General features: G+C 39.4%; 2 protein-coding genes across 3 annotated transcripts; both read right to left on the bottom strand.

The window, feature by feature from the left end:
• Positions 1 to 651: 651 nt before the first annotated feature.
• On the bottom strand, positions 652 to 9,077 carry chchd3b (coiled-coil-helix-coiled-coil-helix domain containing 3b). 2 transcript variants are annotated; one of them, XM_069686678.1, is made up of 9 exons: positions 8,966 to 9,077; positions 5,347 to 7,387; positions 5,149 to 5,263; positions 3,830 to 4,010; positions 3,696 to 3,710; positions 3,371 to 3,454; positions 1,635 to 1,705; positions 1,279 to 1,414; positions 652 to 1,187 (listed from the first exon to the last, which is right to left on the bottom strand). In XM_069686678.1, the coding sequence occupies exons 1-9, from the start codon at positions 9,038 to 9,040 to the stop codon at positions 1,164 to 1,166; spliced, it is 2,742 nt and encodes a 913-aa protein (XP_069542779.1). In that variant the 5' UTR covers positions 9,041 to 9,077; the 3' UTR covers positions 652 to 1,163. The 2 variants fall into 2 exon arrangements, with proteins under 2 accessions (XP_069542779.1, XP_069542780.1); XM_069686679.1 differs by lacking the exon at positions 3,696 to 3,710.
• A 1,717-nt stretch (positions 9,078 to 10,794) lies between these two features.
• Positions 10,795 to 16,389, bottom strand: slc35b4 (solute carrier family 35 member B4). The gene is made up of 10 exons (XM_069686556.1): positions 16,180 to 16,389; positions 14,663 to 14,776; positions 14,455 to 14,557; positions 14,301 to 14,350; positions 13,986 to 14,067; positions 13,751 to 13,811; positions 13,384 to 13,493; positions 13,200 to 13,275; positions 13,042 to 13,117; positions 10,795 to 11,629 (listed from the first exon to the last, which is right to left on the bottom strand). The coding sequence occupies exons 1-10, from the start codon at positions 16,254 to 16,256 to the stop codon at positions 11,380 to 11,382; spliced, it is 999 nt and encodes a 332-aa protein (XP_069542657.1). The 5' UTR covers positions 16,257 to 16,389; the 3' UTR covers positions 10,795 to 11,379.
• Positions 16,390 to 17,450: the final 1,061 nt, after the last annotated feature.

The following is a 17,450-nucleotide window of genomic DNA, read 5'->3' as shown; positions in this document are numbered from 1 at the left end:
GATTAATCTCATGTTCAGATCAGAAAGAGCCAACCGCACACAATCAGTGTCCCACGTCCAGACCACAAACCAATTATAAACTGTACTTATGGTCTAAACATGGACTCTAGACTCTCACTACATGCCTTTCTTGCAATGTCATTTTATTCAACAACAATGTTAAATTGTATATATAATCACTGATTACTTACACATTGATGAGACCATTTCCAGCATAATGAAATTACTTTACTAAATTGTGAACTTAATCTTTATCCACCAGAGGGCAGCAAACACCTGACAATGTCCCTTCAAACTGTAAAATATAAACACATGGGATGCAGTTAAAGCAGCACAATAAGTTTAAATTAGGAACTATAATTAGATGTTTACTGAATACTATAATTATCTATACAATAGTACTACATATATTCTGAGGTTGAGCATGTTTGATTTACGCAGTAAGTGATGTTTTATGTTTCGGCCTTAAAAAGGGTGAATCTTAGTTCTGTTGATGAGGGAAGTGTCTGTTGTATATATTGAGAAACAAAAATAATAAACATTTTATTACATGTACTCAGTCTGGTATTGTCTGTGGTCTTCACTGCTGATGGTCATCACACACACACATTATGTAGTTTAACAACAAAGTTTATTGAGACTTATTTATATTTTTATTTATTTGCATGCACCAGAAATGATCCCTGAAACAATGTATGTACAGTACAGCAACCTAAAACACATACAGGTCTTTGATTCTTCAAACGTTCATTCCCATAAAATTGTTCTTTCGTGCGTTTGCAATCAGATAATTGTCTTTCTCTTCAAGGCACACAAAGATTAACCAGATCTCATTCAGTGTATCGTGTATATATATATCATATAAAATACCGTGCTTCAATCCAACCAACCGCTTAGACAAACTTAAATCTCCTGCGTCTTTGTTGCACAACTCTCAAAATGCACTGATCCGTCTGTTACTGTTGCGGCACATTTGGTTTAAAAATGATCCCGAGAACCAGAGAGGTTGCAAACATGGCACCAAAGATAAAGGCCAAGCTGCTAATGTTTGTGACACCATTACCAGACAAGTGTGTGGGTGTATGGCACTCCTTCTTCCAGTAAAGGCTGTAGTTTATTCTCCTGAAGTAATAAAGCTGTCAGACGTCATCGTCCTCGTCACGTTAACCTCCAGGGCTCAATTTATTCTGCCCACAGAGAGGAGAAATATGTTAAAATCCCACCACCAACAACGACTCAAAGAGCGAAATCATTTGAAATATATATATGAAGTCGTACCTTCTTGGCATTGTCCACGCACTGCATGTAGGCCGAGGCGATGCTGGAGCAGGACAGAGTCTTTCCTGCGTTCTCCTTGTAGCATTTTAAAATCTGACTCTGCAGGTCGCCGCACACCGGCTGGATGTTGAACCGCCTGAGAGAGAAAAACACAGACATGCAAATATCCAAACATCATGTAGCTTTGGGTAGCTAATACCACATTCAAACTAGCCCATTAGCTGCTTATAATGGCGGTAAAGACCTTGTGTCCTGAAACACATGTCAGTGCATGCATTACCTTACATTATTCAGACTAGGTTATTACAACGTGCATTAATTATTGCATCTATACAAACACAGTGTCCTGAACTTACGCAAAGCGGTTGTGAGTCTCCTCTTTGCCCTTCTGGAAGCTCTCAGCAGTCGCCTTGTAAAACTCAGTACACTGAAAAAACATGGAAAGGTCAAGGTCAAAATATATCACAGCTGCATTAAACAGTCGAGTCGAGTTTCTAGTATTTAAGTTATTTTTGCTCCTTCTCTAGCTACTTTAAAAAAAAGCATATAGCTTAAAAAGGGATAATAATCATAATTTCTTAATCGTCCCATACTGTGAGCAATGAGGCTCTACCTAAACACAATATAATCACTTTGAACTGTTTTGGTTATTTTCACAGGAGAGATTGTTTTTATTAGTGTTTCGTCTGAGCTTTTGTCACTTGCTTAAATGAAAATCTGACGACACATTTTGGGTTGTTTTGCTGAAGTTGGCACTCAAATGTGATCAAACCAAAGCTGCCTGACAACACACATTAACATTTAAAGGTATAATAAGTAGGATTTAAAAAAAAAAAATATATATATATAGACTTTTACAAATATAATATAAATCATGACTCATGAGTGTTGGTGAGTGTGTGTGCAGATCCCTGTGAGACCCTTCCCTCCGCATCTATTCCGTTATTTTGCTTTGCACGGGACGTTTTCAGGAGGGGCGCTGTTGTGGTTCCCTGAGCCAATCACAGCGTATAGGTGAGTGTGGGAGTGGTTCAAATTAGCAACTGGGCCCCATTCAGACCGGTGAACATGGCGACAGCGCGATGCAGAGTAGGCCTTCTTCGCAAAGCTAACCGTGATGCTGTCGGTGTTAGCTCAACGGGATGGGCGTGTTCTGACACGACCGAGTGAGAGTGAGCTTCTGGTGACGAAGAGCCCAGGAGGAGGGGCCCAGTTCGTATGTGTTGTTGACAAAATCCAAGGAAAAATCCTACTTATAATACCTCTAAGAGTCAAATCTTATCCCTCTTCTAGCTCTGTTTTTGGTGTCTAACAACTCCGTAGAAATAAATCTGCCATTTTGGCAGCTAAATATTCCTCTATGTTTACCAGCTAGTTGCTAATTGTTACAATGTTACAATTTCATTTAGCAGACGTTTTTGTCCGAAGCAACGTACATCTGAGAGTTAATACAACACAAGCAACGATCAAGACAGGAGGGAACAAAGTCAGTAAGTGCCAACAAACAGCTTCAAGTGCGATCGGACACTGGTGCTGACAGGCAGTGCACAGGGCATAAAAAAGCAAAATATTATTATTTATTTAGTTTTGAAATCATCATCAACAACACCCTAAATATCATCATTGATATCATCATCATCAATAGCTTCAATATCATTAAGTGCAGACGTGTTTAGGAAAGAGCTGGGACTCTGCGGACCAAAAGGAGAAGAGTCTAGTTAGCGACTTAGCGCCCTGTTTTTGTCTCCTGTTAGCTGCTGAGCAGACAGAATACAGTCAGCTTTTAGAGCCTATTTTCTAATGAATGTTGCTTTGCTATGAGAGCGGTGAGAGTGAACCAACACAGTAAAACTGAGGGCTAGACAAATGAACAATGAGCTGAAACGTTCTATAAAACTTCATAGAGCTGAAAGGAGCAGCAGATTCAGGTGATAACTCAAAAGGGACCCCTTTCACGTTCTGTTAGTTATGGTATTGTTATCGCAAAAATATTGCTTTAAACTTTTACTACAGTAAATAACTTCAATAAAGATGACACTTTTAATGCATCTTATGCTAAAATGAGATGTAAGAAGGGAAACGTGTGGCTCACCTTTGTCTCCAGTTTTGCGACATGTTCCTTGTAGAGAGCGTCTCGCTTCCTCAAAGATTTCTCCCTCTCCTCCAGCTGATGAGCCTGTGTGGGTTTAAGATGTTTATAATCACATCGTTGCACCTCTTTAACCAGCAAAATCAGGCCAATACAACAAGCCATTGTTCATTTTTTATTAGATCCTGGTGCTAGATTTCCACAAATTACTTGTTCCTAATGTTTTTTCCCAGCGAACACAGCTGTGCAGCAGCCGTCTTAGCGCCGATTAGAGCAGAGGGAAAGTGAAAAAGTGAGTCATGCATGAATAAATTCTCTCCCATCTTACCTTCACCTCCATCCACTGAAACAAGGCGAGAGGGCAAAGAAAGAAAGAGAGGCACATTAAGAGGAGTGAAGAGTTCCATGTTTAAAGAGAGATCCTGACACATGTACAGGTCATGTATGTTTGCATGTTCTCACATAAAGCTGCACCATCAGCCTCTGATCTTCTGTCTTCATCCGCTCCTTCATGATGGCGTCCGTCAGGTTCTCCATGTACGCCGGCTTCTCCCCCTCCAGCGTCTTCTTCACCTGCTCGTCCACCTGAGCCTGAGCGGCTGCTTTGGCCTCTGCTGCAGCCTGAGCCCTCATCTCCTCCAGCCTGCACACGAGCACACACACACAGAGCTCATTTTAAACTCTCTCGTTGCAGAGAGAATTAAAACATGTCATTTCAGTGAATGACAGAAGTTCTTCAACTGCATTTTAAGGAATAACTTTTGTTAATTCTTTTTTCCAAGTAAAACTGCCAAACATTTCTGGTTTCAGCCTCTCAAACACTATCAACTGTAAAAAGGACTTTAGGGCAGAAATAAACTTGGGAAACATTTTTCACAATTATCTGACATTAGATGGTTAAGTGTTAATGAAACTGATCATTTGGTGCAGCCTTATATTTTATGCAATTTTATCATTAATCATTTTCTACTCATACCTTAAGTTTCTGATTATAATCTGAAACATTTGAAGCATAGATGCACCTCTCTGTACAGTTTAATTATTGCTTGTGAGTGATAAAGCATCTGGTGCCACTTATTTATGTTGAAAGTCATGTCGCAACGGTTGGCTCCGGTTGTAACTCTTGATTTTCCTGGCTGACGGTCGCTTTCCTTTATAGAATGTTTGCCTTCATCTGAGCGTCGAGTTTGTTTCTTTTTCTTTGGATTTTCACTCATTGTTGAAGTTGTATCTGTAGTCATCGATCTTTTCTTTGTTTGTTCAGCCATAGTAGATTACTGTTTACTCGCAACACTTACAGAGACCGGAAAAGCAGCCGCTTTACACAAAAGTGTGTTTGTTGTGTTAGCTCCGCCTACCCTCTCTGGCAGACCAACCACTGCCGGGAGATCACTAACTGGGAGCTGCTTGTGATTTTTCCGCTAAAGTCGCCACAGACACCCAGTCTGTAATAGAACTAAATACTGCAAATGCAAAGGCTTTCATCAGTGGGCCATCGGCTCAATCACCATTGTGTTACCTCATTCGGATAGTGACTAAACAGACATTTATTGACATGAAAATTATCAAGATTATCACTTTAAATAGTTTGAAATTTTGGCACTTTTTATCTGAAGTTATGATGGATTTATTGACTAACCTCTGCAGTTTGACTATGCATAAAGAGGTATGTTTACTTATTTACTTATAACTTATCTTACAAAGACACAAAAATCGTCCCTGAAAGTCATGATCAGATCTGGTTGAACTCATTTAAACATGTTGCAGTAATGTTTCCTTACTGTCGCTGCAGCTCCTGTCTCTTCAGGTTAATCTCCTCCTCTAGACTCCTCTGCATCTCCTCTTTGATCTTCTCCCTCAACTCCTCCTCCACCTCCTCGGGGGTCCCAGACAAAACTGCATCCAAACAACACTCATTTGTTAAAAACACCGAAATAAGCCGACTTAAACTGTCTCTACAATCATGGTGATCAGTTTACCTGCTGCAGGTAGAGCCACGGAGGCGACAGCAGGTGCTTCATCCTCAACGACCGGCGGCAGAGACAGCATCACTGTGGGCTCCTCAGCAGGTGGAGCTGGTTCAGGTGGAGGTGCTGCAAGAGGATCTTCGAGGGGTTCGCTCACAGGTGCATCAGCAGGCACGACGGCCAGCTCCAGACTGTGACAAGGTGGAGAAGTGAGCTCTGGAGCAGCCAGAGCTGCCACTGGCTCTGGAGGAGGTGGAGGTGGGACCATTTCACATGGAGGTGGTGCATCGACAGCTGGGGCCACCAACTGAGACACTTGTTCCACCACAATAGGAAGAACTACAGGCTCCACATGAGTCGTCTCCTCTTGTGGCGGAGGTAAAACTACAGCTTCAACTGGAGCTGATTCAACAGGAGAGGGTGGGGTTATTGGTTCAACTGGTGTAGATTCAACAATGGGTGGAGGTTGGAGTGTTTCCACTGGTGGCGTCAACAAGACAACAGGTTCAAGAGGTTCAACAGCGGGAGCTACCGCAGCCGGTTCGATAGCAGTTGGAGGTGTTGGAGTCTCAATTTCAGAGGGTATCGATGGAGCTAAAGGTTCGGGTGGAGCTATCTCTGCTAGGGGCAGCTCGACAGGTGGAGGTAGGACAGTAGGTTCAACAGAAGGAGCAAAAGCAGCAGGTTCGATAGCAGTTGGAGGCATTGGTTCCAAGATTTCAGAGGGTATCGATGGAGCTAAAGGTTCGGGTGGAGCTAAAGCTACTGGGGGCAGCTCCACAGGTGGAGGTAGGACAGTAGGTTCAACAGAAGGAGCAAAAGCAGCAGGTTCGATAGCAGTTGGAGGTGTTGGTTCAGAGGGCAGAGATGGAGCTACATCCACTTGGGATGACTCGGCAGGTGGAGGCAGGACAACAGGTTCAATGAAAGGAGCTACAACAGGTGGTTCGAAAGCAGTTGGAGGTGTTGGTTCAGAGGGCAGAGATGGAGCTAAAGACTCAGATGGAGCTACAGCCACTGGGGAGGACTCGGCAGGTGGAGGCAGGACAACAGGTTCAACAAATGGAGCTACAACGGGTTCGATAACAGTTGGAGCTGTTGGTTCAGAGGGCAGAGATGGAGCTAAAGCTGCTGGGGTCAGCTCAACAGGTGGAGGTGGGACAACTAGTTCAACAGAAGGAGCCAGAGCAGGAGGTTCAGTAACAGTTGCAGGTGTTGGTTCAGAGAGCAGAGATGGAGCTAAGATTTCAGGCGGAGCTACCGCTGCTTGGGGTGTTTCAACAGGTGGAGGTAGGACAACAGGTTCAACAAATGGAGATACAATGGGTTCGATAACAGTGGGAGGTGTTGGTTCAGGTAGAGCTAAAGCTGCTGGGGGTGACTCCACAGGTGGAGGTAGGACAACAGGTTCAACAGAAGGAGCTACAACAGGTGGTTCGAAAGCAGTTGGCGGGGTTTCTTTCACAAGTTCAGAGGGCAGAGATGGAGTTATAGGTTCAGGTGGAGCTACAGCTGCCAGGGATGACTCCACAGGTGGAGGTAGGACAAAAGCCTCCAAAACGGGTTCGGCTTTGGGTGGTGATGGGGGCGTTTCTGGCTCTACATGAGGTTGGATGAAGGATTCTACAGGAGGCAGGACTACTGGTTCAACCTCAATGGGTGGAGGAGGAGGAGATACAGGCTCCACGGGTGCTTCTACTTGTGGAGAAGGTGGAGGTGGGGCTGAGACAACAGGGTCGGTCAGAGCTGTAGTTATTGGCTCTGCAGGTGGAGGCGGGGCTGCAAGCTCCACAGTGGCAGGAGGAGGAGGAGGAAGTGAGTGAAACTTTATAGGTGGAGGAGGGACGAGTTTTACAGGTTCCACTGATGGAGGCAAGGATGGGGCTTCCTGAGGAGTTGGAGAAGCGATGAATGGAGGGGGTGGTGTTAGAAGAGGAAACAGGTTTTCAACAGAGGGGGCAGGGACAGGTGTGGGTGTTTCAGGTGGAGGAGGAGTTACTTTCTGGGCAACCTTCGACGGCTGCTTCATGCGGTTGATGACTTTGTCCGACAGCTGACAAGAGAGGAGAAGAACTCGTTATGAACTCCACCTGCTGGTGGTGCAGTAAAAATTAAAGTGTAGTAGTGTGTAAGTACTAATACCATGTAACATCATTATTAAGAAGCAGCAAATCCCTACTTTTTGAGCTGAATCCACTTTATTTTTTACATGGAAAATACTTAATCGCTTATGCTAAATATATATTATTTTACTGTGTTTTTTAATCTTTTACTTTTTATATATTTATTTTAAAATTTGAATTTTACTTACTTTGTGTTTTTATCTGTTGTGCAGCACTTTGGTAACCTAAAATGTGCTATAAAAATAAAGTGGATTGGATTGGATATTTTGGATAGTGTTGATTTTGGCGCCCCCTGTGGACAAAGCCGTACCTGTTATCTCTTTGCTGATTTTGTCCTTTTCATGCTTAAGTAGTGTTTTTTAAAAATAAATCTCATCCTGCTTTTTTAAACAGTCTTATGTATCACTCACTTTAAATTTTTGCCCTGGAAAGTGTAAACAAAGGCAGCATGCAGTTTATCGCTTCGTCAGACACTTCCCCCTGCCAGCAGCTTCAGGCATTAAAAATAACTGTATAGAAATAATCAATCCTGCCGCTGATGGTCTGGTTTGTTTTTGTAGGTCATATAGAGTAATTCAGTTTGTTATGTCTGTTGTAACCAGCAAAAAACTCCTCACAGGAGCTGTAATATTTAATACACAAATTTGTACTTAATAACAGTAAATCTACTTCTTTACATCCGACCATAGCTTAAATGTTGAACCACCAGTGTGAGATGAGCCTATAGGGAAATGGGACAGCCAGGCATTTTAAAGTGAGAAATAAGTTCATTATAATTGTAAATACTGGATACCTATGTGGGACAATACATTTGATCTTAACTTTGGACAAGAAATCATTACAGCTTGAACATTAAAAACAAATTAAGAATTGAATAGATGAAAAATGTTTCCTCAAAAAGGAATTTACCTTCCACAGCCGATGCATACTGAATAATTTTAATATTTCTTTATTTATTTCAAGATTGTGAAATAATATAACACTTATAGTAATCTATGAAGTACCTACTTTATTATCACAGTAATCATCATTTGCTAGAAAGCTTGTTGAGAATGATGTAACAGATTAATTGTTTCCCTAATTGGGCTTCAATAAAGTTTCTTATCTTATTGAATAGATGGTTATTAAAATAGTTAAGTTCTAGTTCAAGCTCCTTTAATTAAACTGTTTATGAAAACTACCTCTTTATGCATATTTATAGATTCATGACATAATGGGGGTTCTTTTGTATGCTGCACTCGACCATTGTCTTTCACTCGCACACAGAGGGGAGTGCATGGACTTTGTGTGGAGTGAAAACAAACATGGGGTCGAGACAAATACTCCACATATGACAGGCATTTAGTGCATTTAATTAAACATGCACCTGATGTGCAGATGATATATTAACGCTTATTCACTCTGCAGAAGCGACTGAAGCACCTCAGCAGAAACTGTGCACAACCTTTTTGTTTGAACACTTTCTCCATGTTTAAATTCATTCACAGTCTGCCGGAGCTTTCACTCACCCGAATGCCCTTCACAAACGTAACTCCTCCGCCTCCCTCCTCGTGGGAGAAGTGACTCGGGCTGTTTCCCCCCATCCACACACACCTGCAGCTACACACCACAACCTGTGTGTTTACTGATAAGGTTTTAATCCACACAGCGTGGATTTAATGCTGCTCACTGAGATCTACTCGTGCTGCTGCAACAAACTGCCACTCCCACCACCGAGGGCGAATAAGAGCAGCTCCTATTGGATGACGCTCAACAACGTGTCTCCTGATTGGTCGATGGGTCTCGAAAGTCAATAAAGTATGAAGGAACATTGTGTCCCTGATAAAATAATACAAAAAACCGAACAAAACAATACATTCTGTAGTGTTACTTTTTTCAATTATCTAAAAGGCAACTATAGAGACTCTATAATCTGAATTTCTCTGTTGGGGAACGTAAATGTGTAAATTATCTGAGATTTGTATAATTTTGTAGCCTATTTCCAATTTATGCTACTTTTTTTTGTTTTTTTACTTCACAACAATTTGGAGGTAAATACTGTAGTGTTCTTTTACTCAGCTTAATACACATTTTTAGATTAAGCAGGGGTGAGATAAGTACTTTTAAGTAAGACTTTTGTTTAATATGTATTGTACCGGAAGATAAGTGAGATACAATATCGCTTCAACGGTCAAGATGGACAGCAAATGAAACGAAATTGAAATTAAAAATATTTAATACCAAATGTACATACAAAGACATATGACATCACAAAAAACACATAAAGACAAACACTATACATCATACTTAAAAATAACTAACTGAAGCTTATTTGGTAAGATCCCAGTGCAGTAAAAGTCCTACATTTGTACTTCAGTAAAAGTACAAAAGAAAAATGACTCATTTAGCAGAATTGCCCGTTTGCTAATATATACCATTAAAGTATGATTGTGGATGCTTTAATTTGCTAGTAAAGGTGAAACCCCAATTTATTTTATTATATATATTTTAGAAAAAATGTGTGTCAAAATGTATTGTTGACTGTATTTTGCAGTAAAAATCTGAATCTGTAAAGTAATTTTAAAAAAAAATGCATGTAGAGAAGTGAAAAGTGGAGCAGATGAATAAAATGTTAATATTCAAGTAGAAGAACCTCTGATTGTACAAGACTTCAGTGATTGACTAATGACTTCTCAACATGAAGACTAATAATCATACATAATATCATTTAAATGTCAGTGAGCAAGGAGTGTAGAGATTTATTGAATAGTACAATGGTTTCTGTTGACATTACTAGTTCAACACCTGAGACAATCTGACACATGAAGTGCAGCTACCACATGATGTTCATTAATAATCCCTCTGCATATTCAAATACTGACTCACTTCCTGCAGTCAACATTGCATTAATGTTGTCACTGTAATCCTACTGATAAACATTCAGGAGAGTAAACTACCTGTCACATTTAGAAAATAAATATTCAAACAATATTACAGACAAAACTAAGTTGCACCATGATTTTGCATCTTTGACAGGTAACGAGGTACTGAAGGTAAAACACAGCTGGTGATATTCTGTGTTTTCTTTCTGTTTTTATTATCAACAAATAATCAATAATAAAAAGACAGAAAACAACAGATTGATCCACATGTACCCTTACCCTGATATACAGTATCTCAATGTACCACTATGTTGTTTGAGTCAAGTTTAAACACCTCCTTCTACTGTAAATACTCATCAGTGCAACAGCTGTGTATTCATCCGCAGCTGAAAGTAGTTCGGGTAACTATTGTAGCAAATTATTTTACCTTTTCAAGAAATAGTGATTTGTAGTGAGAAAAGTGATTTGGCCATTTACCTCACTATTTTCTTAACGGATAAATCTTATAGTAAACCAAAAGGATCAGAAAACAGTGAAAGAAGCTCATCTACACGTCGTGAAAGTCCTTGTTTTGTCAGTTCTAACCCCGAAAATATTTTCTATAAATGAAATTCCACAAAAAAATGCTAATTAATTTTCTCTTGCTTGACTAAACGTTGCAGCTCTACACTCATCAGCCTTTAAGGTGATATGATGAAACTGTTATCATCATATCCAGCAGTTTCCTATGTCGACTCTCTTTTAGCTATGTTTTGGTCTCCACCACCTCGTGAGGAAAATGTCTGGTCAAGATGAGCAGATTATGCTGATATTTGGTCGTTTCCTCAGATTTATTGGCAGTTATGAAAATAAAGAATACCACCAGCTTTATCTATTAAACTGTAGTGTGTTTGCGTGAGAGGGCTTTACTGCGGTAAGAATGAAAACTAAATGACATGACTAAAAAATGGCTGCAGGTTATTGGACCAAAAACAATTTCTATGTCCAACACAGTGGTGTTTTTTTCTACTCGATCACCAGTCCTTTCTTCTTCTTCTTCTTCTTCTTCTTCTTCTTCTTCTTCACTCCGCCTTCTTCTCCTTGACTTCAGGTCCCCGCAGAGCGGCCCGCACGCTGCTCCACACCTCCGTGTACAGCAGAGTGCCCAGGAACACCACGGCCGTCCCCACCCAGTGCCAGACGGTGAACGGGTTTTGGAAGTAAAGGATGGAGAAGATGAGGCTGAGGAACTTCCTCAGGGTCACCACCAGTGTGACGGTCAGTGAGGCGCACTCTGTGGTCAGAATGAACACGCCGCGGATGCAAACATATCTGAAAAATACTGGTTAAAGTCTGTAACAAGAGAGTGAAAATATGAAAGAAAACTGAAACTTGATAACTGTTTTGATTTGCTTTGTCACTGGAATATTTGCAGATATATTTGAATAATTAACATGAATATGTTCCTAATTAAAAGGCAGTTAATGCTCTCTTCACCAGACTGTAAAAATAAGAGATACCAGCTCTTTAAACATTTTTACACGACAATTAAAAATGTATTTATTCAGCCATTTTCTTTTAACTGTCACTCTACCTTTGTTTTATTCTTTTCTACTATATATTTTATTATTTTGTATTTCTATTTTATACATGTTCTATTGTTCTTAGCATACCTTTATTTGCTGCTTACTTTGCTATTATTAATTTGATCCCTTGGTTTAATCACGCAGTGTTTGTACTTGTTTTAATTTGCCTGTTTTTAGTCTCTCTTGATTCTGAATCGTAGCGCTTTGAGCTTCACCAACTGTATAAAGGCTGCTATATGGACAAAATGCTATTATTATTAGTACTATAATTAGGTTTAAAAAGTGATATCTAACAATTTTTTAGTTTCCTGTTAAAGCTTTTTTTTTTTAGTATGTTTCCTATTTTAAAGTACATAACCATGTATTTCTGATATATCCATTTTTACCTATAAATAACTTTTTAGTGTATTAGCATTTAATGTAAGACTGCAGTGCAAACACTTTGACAAATAAAACACTGACCTGTCTTTAATTGGATAAGTGTCGGATCAGTAAATGAGACTAAGAAACAAAGTATTGAAGTATTGAACATTAGCTTTTGTGACTCCTTAAACTGAAGCAGTCTTTCAACCTGCAGCGGGACAGATATCACAACTTTGCCAGCTGTGAGCAGGTAAACCAGAGTATGATTTTGATATACCCAAGAAGCAGGGACGTTGGAACCCCTTTCTGGTTTGTGCACACATCAAAAATCAAGCCACTAGCGTCATAGCAACGGCCCTGACAACCACACATTGATTGATTGACATGCAAACAGACAAATCTGTGTTGAATTCAGAGGCGTGGTGTTTTTTGATTGGGTTAGGTAATGATGAGTGGGACAGAACATGATAAACGCTTATGTAAGCGCTGAAAACAAGTATATTATTATTATTTTAATTGTGGTGAAAACCGGGACAATTTAGTGTTTTACAATATTTGCTAGGACTCTGGACACCCAGCTTAAAACTGGGACAATCCCGGATAAACAGGTGATGTCGATAGGCATCAACTTCAAACGTGCCTCCCAAGAAGCAGAACTTTACTGTGTTTCACTCAAATTTAAGAGAATTGTGACAAAAACTACATTTTCTGAACCAAAAATGTGGTTGTTCTTCTTATAACCATGACTATGCATAAATAAATCAAAGGACAGGTAAGGTTTTTATGACAGGATACTGTGTGATGACGTTGACCATGAGGTAGACCCACATTATCGGCATCGTCACTCCAACCCCGGGAACAACTACAGGAGCTGAGGAACAGAAGATATTTTTTTACATCTGTGAGGAAAGATACAAAAGGAAAGCTTAGGCGATTGAATGGATGAAACTCACTGCTCTGACTGAAGTAGACAGCGTGGTTATAGATGTTTGAGGAGAGGAGCAGGAAGCCCGGCAGAGGCAGGCAGTGCTGCAAACACAGAGGAGAGAGTGTGTCACTTAATAACTCAAATTAAGTTTGAATTTTCCCTGAAGATGTTTGAATGTTTCCTGCATGGCAGAGCAGAAAAAAACTCACATTATAAAAGAGGGCCTCCTTGGAGTGTTTTCCGTACTGCTTGTACAGCGTCTCCTGGAAAATTCCCATCCTGGCAGACATCAGCAGAGCAAAGGTCAACATGCTGATACCTGAAACAACACAAAAGAACAACAAGAGAACTCTGTTTAACTGACATCCTGTTAATGTTCCTGGTTGTTTGTGTTGAATATATTTATATATTTTTTGAGTTAAATCAACCAATCGAGTTTATTTGTCCTAAGTATTCATACATGATACACATAATATTTTCATTAGCAGTATACCTGTATATAAAATTGATGAGAGTAAACAATAAGAAATCATAATTTGCTGCCTTATTCCAAATGAAATGAGCTTTAAAACTCACCTAATAACCAGTGCATGAGGGCATGAAAGCCTTGCTCCTCTGATCCATCACTGCTCACATTCTGCAGGAACAAAATGCATTGAAAGAAATATTACAGCTGCATGTGTTGGAGAGAAAACAGTGCTTGAGGCATTAAGGCATAAGAAAACAGATGTGATGTTATAAGAAGAACTCAGAATAAAAACAAGCGTTGTTATGTTTCATTATAGAGAGTCATGTTCTGCAGAGGACTCACCACTTGTTTGGCAGACATGATGGTGCAGATGAAGATACCAGCTGAAATTAAAGCTATAGACAGATATTTACTCGTTGAATACCTGAGGAGAAAAGAAAAGACACATATAACTGCACCCTAAATATACAGACTTTCCCGTTTATTTTTCTTAAAAAATTACACCTTTTTATCATTATATAGGGCTTTTTTTCTTGACATACTACAACTTATATTCCCCTTGAAATAAGCCTTTGTTTTCTTGAAATATTTACACTCTATTCTAATTAAGATTTGTTATAAGGAGGGTCTGCCGGTTGCCAGCGGAGGCAGCTTTACCTTTTCTTCAGGATGATTATTCCCAGGATCATGTTAGCGATGAGAGATCCCTGCAAAGAAACAAGACAGCAGCTCAGCCACAGAGATCAGGCTGAGGTGGAGGCGATGGGCGGGGTTCATGTGATAATGACAAAAAGCAAACATCGACTCTTACTGATCTGAAGATCATGTGTAGCGGCATGGCGATGTTGAAGTTGAGAGCGTAGTTGTTGATCACGCTGACGGTGAAGAACATGGTCACCATGATCACATAGTTACTGAAAATAGAGAGATACAACAGGTTTGTTTTATCGTCTGTTGTTGTAGTGAGATTTTTTCTGCTGCAGGAAATTTAAAGCTCATCAATGACATGTTTTATTTACCTTATGGGGATTGCTGGTTTCTTCCTCCCAAAGTTGGTTTCAAAGATGAAACCTTCAAATGCGATGAAGACAAACTGGGCGAAGGTGACTATGTTTCCACATCCTGGAAACTCTCTGGAGAGCAAAACAACAACAGTCAACATTTCACAGCATGTGGAGTAAAGATGAGGAGGCGAAACACTGACTACTTCAAGCTTTACTATGTTTATTTATCCTCCAGTCTTTGTAATGGGATACTCTGGTGCTTTTACTTATTATTGAGTTGAAAACCAAACCATTTTACATATCTAAACATACCTAAATACAAAGAGGTCTTAAGGTTGTTGTGATTTATTTTGGCTAAATAATATGGAGATAATGTCTTTACAAAAAAGTGGAGGCAGAAGGGAAATGTGACTTGGCTTTTTTGTTACTCAAGCAGAAGTTGTGGTTACAATACATCTTGATATATTTTGAAATAATTCAGTAAGATGCAACATCTTCTGAATTAAGTTCTCACTTAAGATGAGATAAAACATTTGTGTTATACAGAGGAAAACGTTTGGTCATACAAAACAAGAATCTTTGAAAGCGTGACCTCGCCTGGCTTCAGGAGAATGGCTTGGTTATTTTGTACACAGAATGATTTATCAAGAAAACAAATAATGATTAGAAGTGTTATAAGAGTTATAGCTCTTTAATAAATCAAACCAAAAAAGATTCGATGCCAAACACATGTCGACATAACGTTACTTCTCAATCTTCTTCTGGTCACCATTTGTAATAAAGTAATGTAATAACATAGAAGCATTGTTTCTGCTACAGTTCAAGCTTTGTCAATTATTTAACACTGTAACCACTCTTGTATGGAGATAAATGAGAATTATTTATCACAAGACCGACGTTTTAAATCATATATTAATGTGCATAGTTGGAGCTCTTTTGTATTTGTAAGTTGTCATCTGGTTTGCCTTTGTTTTGTATACAATATATGGGTAGTTTGTACCATTAATTGATATTGTTGGCCACTTTTTTTCTAGGACGTTTCTTCACAACTGTATAAATGTTTTATTTTCAAGATTTGCAACTGCCAGCCATTAATACAACTGAATAAAGTATAGTTTTATACTTTAACTTACTCAGGTTAAATATGAAGGTATACATTATATTTCATGATCAATGCAAACTCTGACAGATATCATAAAGGGTAAAATGCTTTAAGAGCAAAGTTATATTTATGTTTGTGTCAGAGCATAACTGTAACCTACTTTGTAACTGTACCTTATACGCTTTATGTACAAGGATTGTACAAGTACAAGAACACAAAGCTAGTTCTCTAAGTTCATGAGCACCTTACTGATAACTTTTCACCTTTGAAACATGAGAATGTATCACTCAACAGTAACTACACCTCGTAACTCGATGCCGAAACAAAAACTCGAGCGGTGGAAAACCGAAACAAAAATAAGTGCAGCTGTGAAAACTTTCATGCAGTCAAGTCAACGTGAGTCCATTAAGAGTCTAAGTTAGTCACTGACCTTACAAGTAGCTCCAGAGACACCACATTAGAACAGCATCCGATAAAAACAAGACAAATGGCAAAAGCTGTCCCCATGTTGGTTTCACTGCTGAGCTAAACCCGGCGGTATACGTGTCACTTAATTAGGCAGGTTTCTGATCTGTGCATATTTGCAAATTAGCAGAGGCTTATTTTTAAAAGGAAGTCTCTCTGCTTCCACACAAACTCCTTTTTCAGTTGAACACGTCTAAATATGAAATTGAGCTCTTCCTCAACGTAGGGGCTCATGGGAGTTGTAGTTTCTTTTCTGAAATCACGAGAAAAAAGTACGTAGTGTCTTTCATGTCATCGAATGTTTAATGAAATTACAAATGGAACATGTGTATTATCTATTGACGAATAGTAGGTGTGAATATAGGTAAAATATATATATTTAAAATTACGAAAGGAGCGCTTTAAATTATGAGTTTACGGCGCAATTCCTGCGCACTAATGACGCGCAAACATGTCTGAACATGCGTACGCAGATCAGCAGCTCCTCTGAAAATTATGAAGAGCTCTCACTCTGTTCACATCTCTGTGTACTAAAAAAACTGGGGCAAATACAGACAACGTGCTTTCTGTTAACTGTCGAAAATAAATACTTATATTCATACTTGGGACATGAAGAAAATCGCACATATGTTTTTGCCTTATAAACAGTCGTAGAATGAAACCAGATAATGTTTTTCAAACGCAATTTGAACATACTTTACTTGAGTATTTACATTGTATGTTCATTTCTGTTTTGTGAGCTGCTGTATCGAGTAAATTTACCCTGTGGGGGATCCATAAAGCTTATATTGTCATATCGTATCTTATACTACATTTCAGAGGAAACATTTTGCCCTTAATACTTATTGACTTTAAGTAAAATTTTCAATTTAAAAGTTTTCCTTGTGAATATTTTTAGACAACGGCATCTCTATCTTTACTCAAGTAAAGTATCTGAATACTTCTTGGACCTCTAGGAACCTCTCTTGGAATTAGAGCGTTAATTAAAAAAAATTACAAACAAAGTTGAGGTGGCAACGTCCAAATAAAGTTTGTGTAATGTTAGGAGCAGAAAGGCAGAAACATAATAAAGCATCTGTTAATATAGACGATCTTTGGTGGATTACGTGCGTGATTGCGTGCGTGGCTCCGGAAGACGTGGCGGCGTAACAACCCGCTAGCATCGCCTCCGTTGCCCCTGCTACTGTAGCATCAGTTAGCGCTAACAGCAGCCAAAGCAGCAGGTTTGTCGTTACG

Source organism: Semicossyphus pulcher, unplaced genomic scaffold (assembly GCF_022749685.1).
Source record: "Semicossyphus pulcher isolate SPU_LCO1_2020_fin unplaced genomic scaffold, fSemPul1.0.p SCAF_8, whole genome shotgun sequence".
NCBI lineage: Eukaryota > Metazoa > Chordata > Actinopteri > Labriformes > Labridae > Semicossyphus > Semicossyphus pulcher.
Note: the sequence above shows the minus strand (reverse complement) of the source record. Positions and strands in the feature narration are given on the sequence as shown.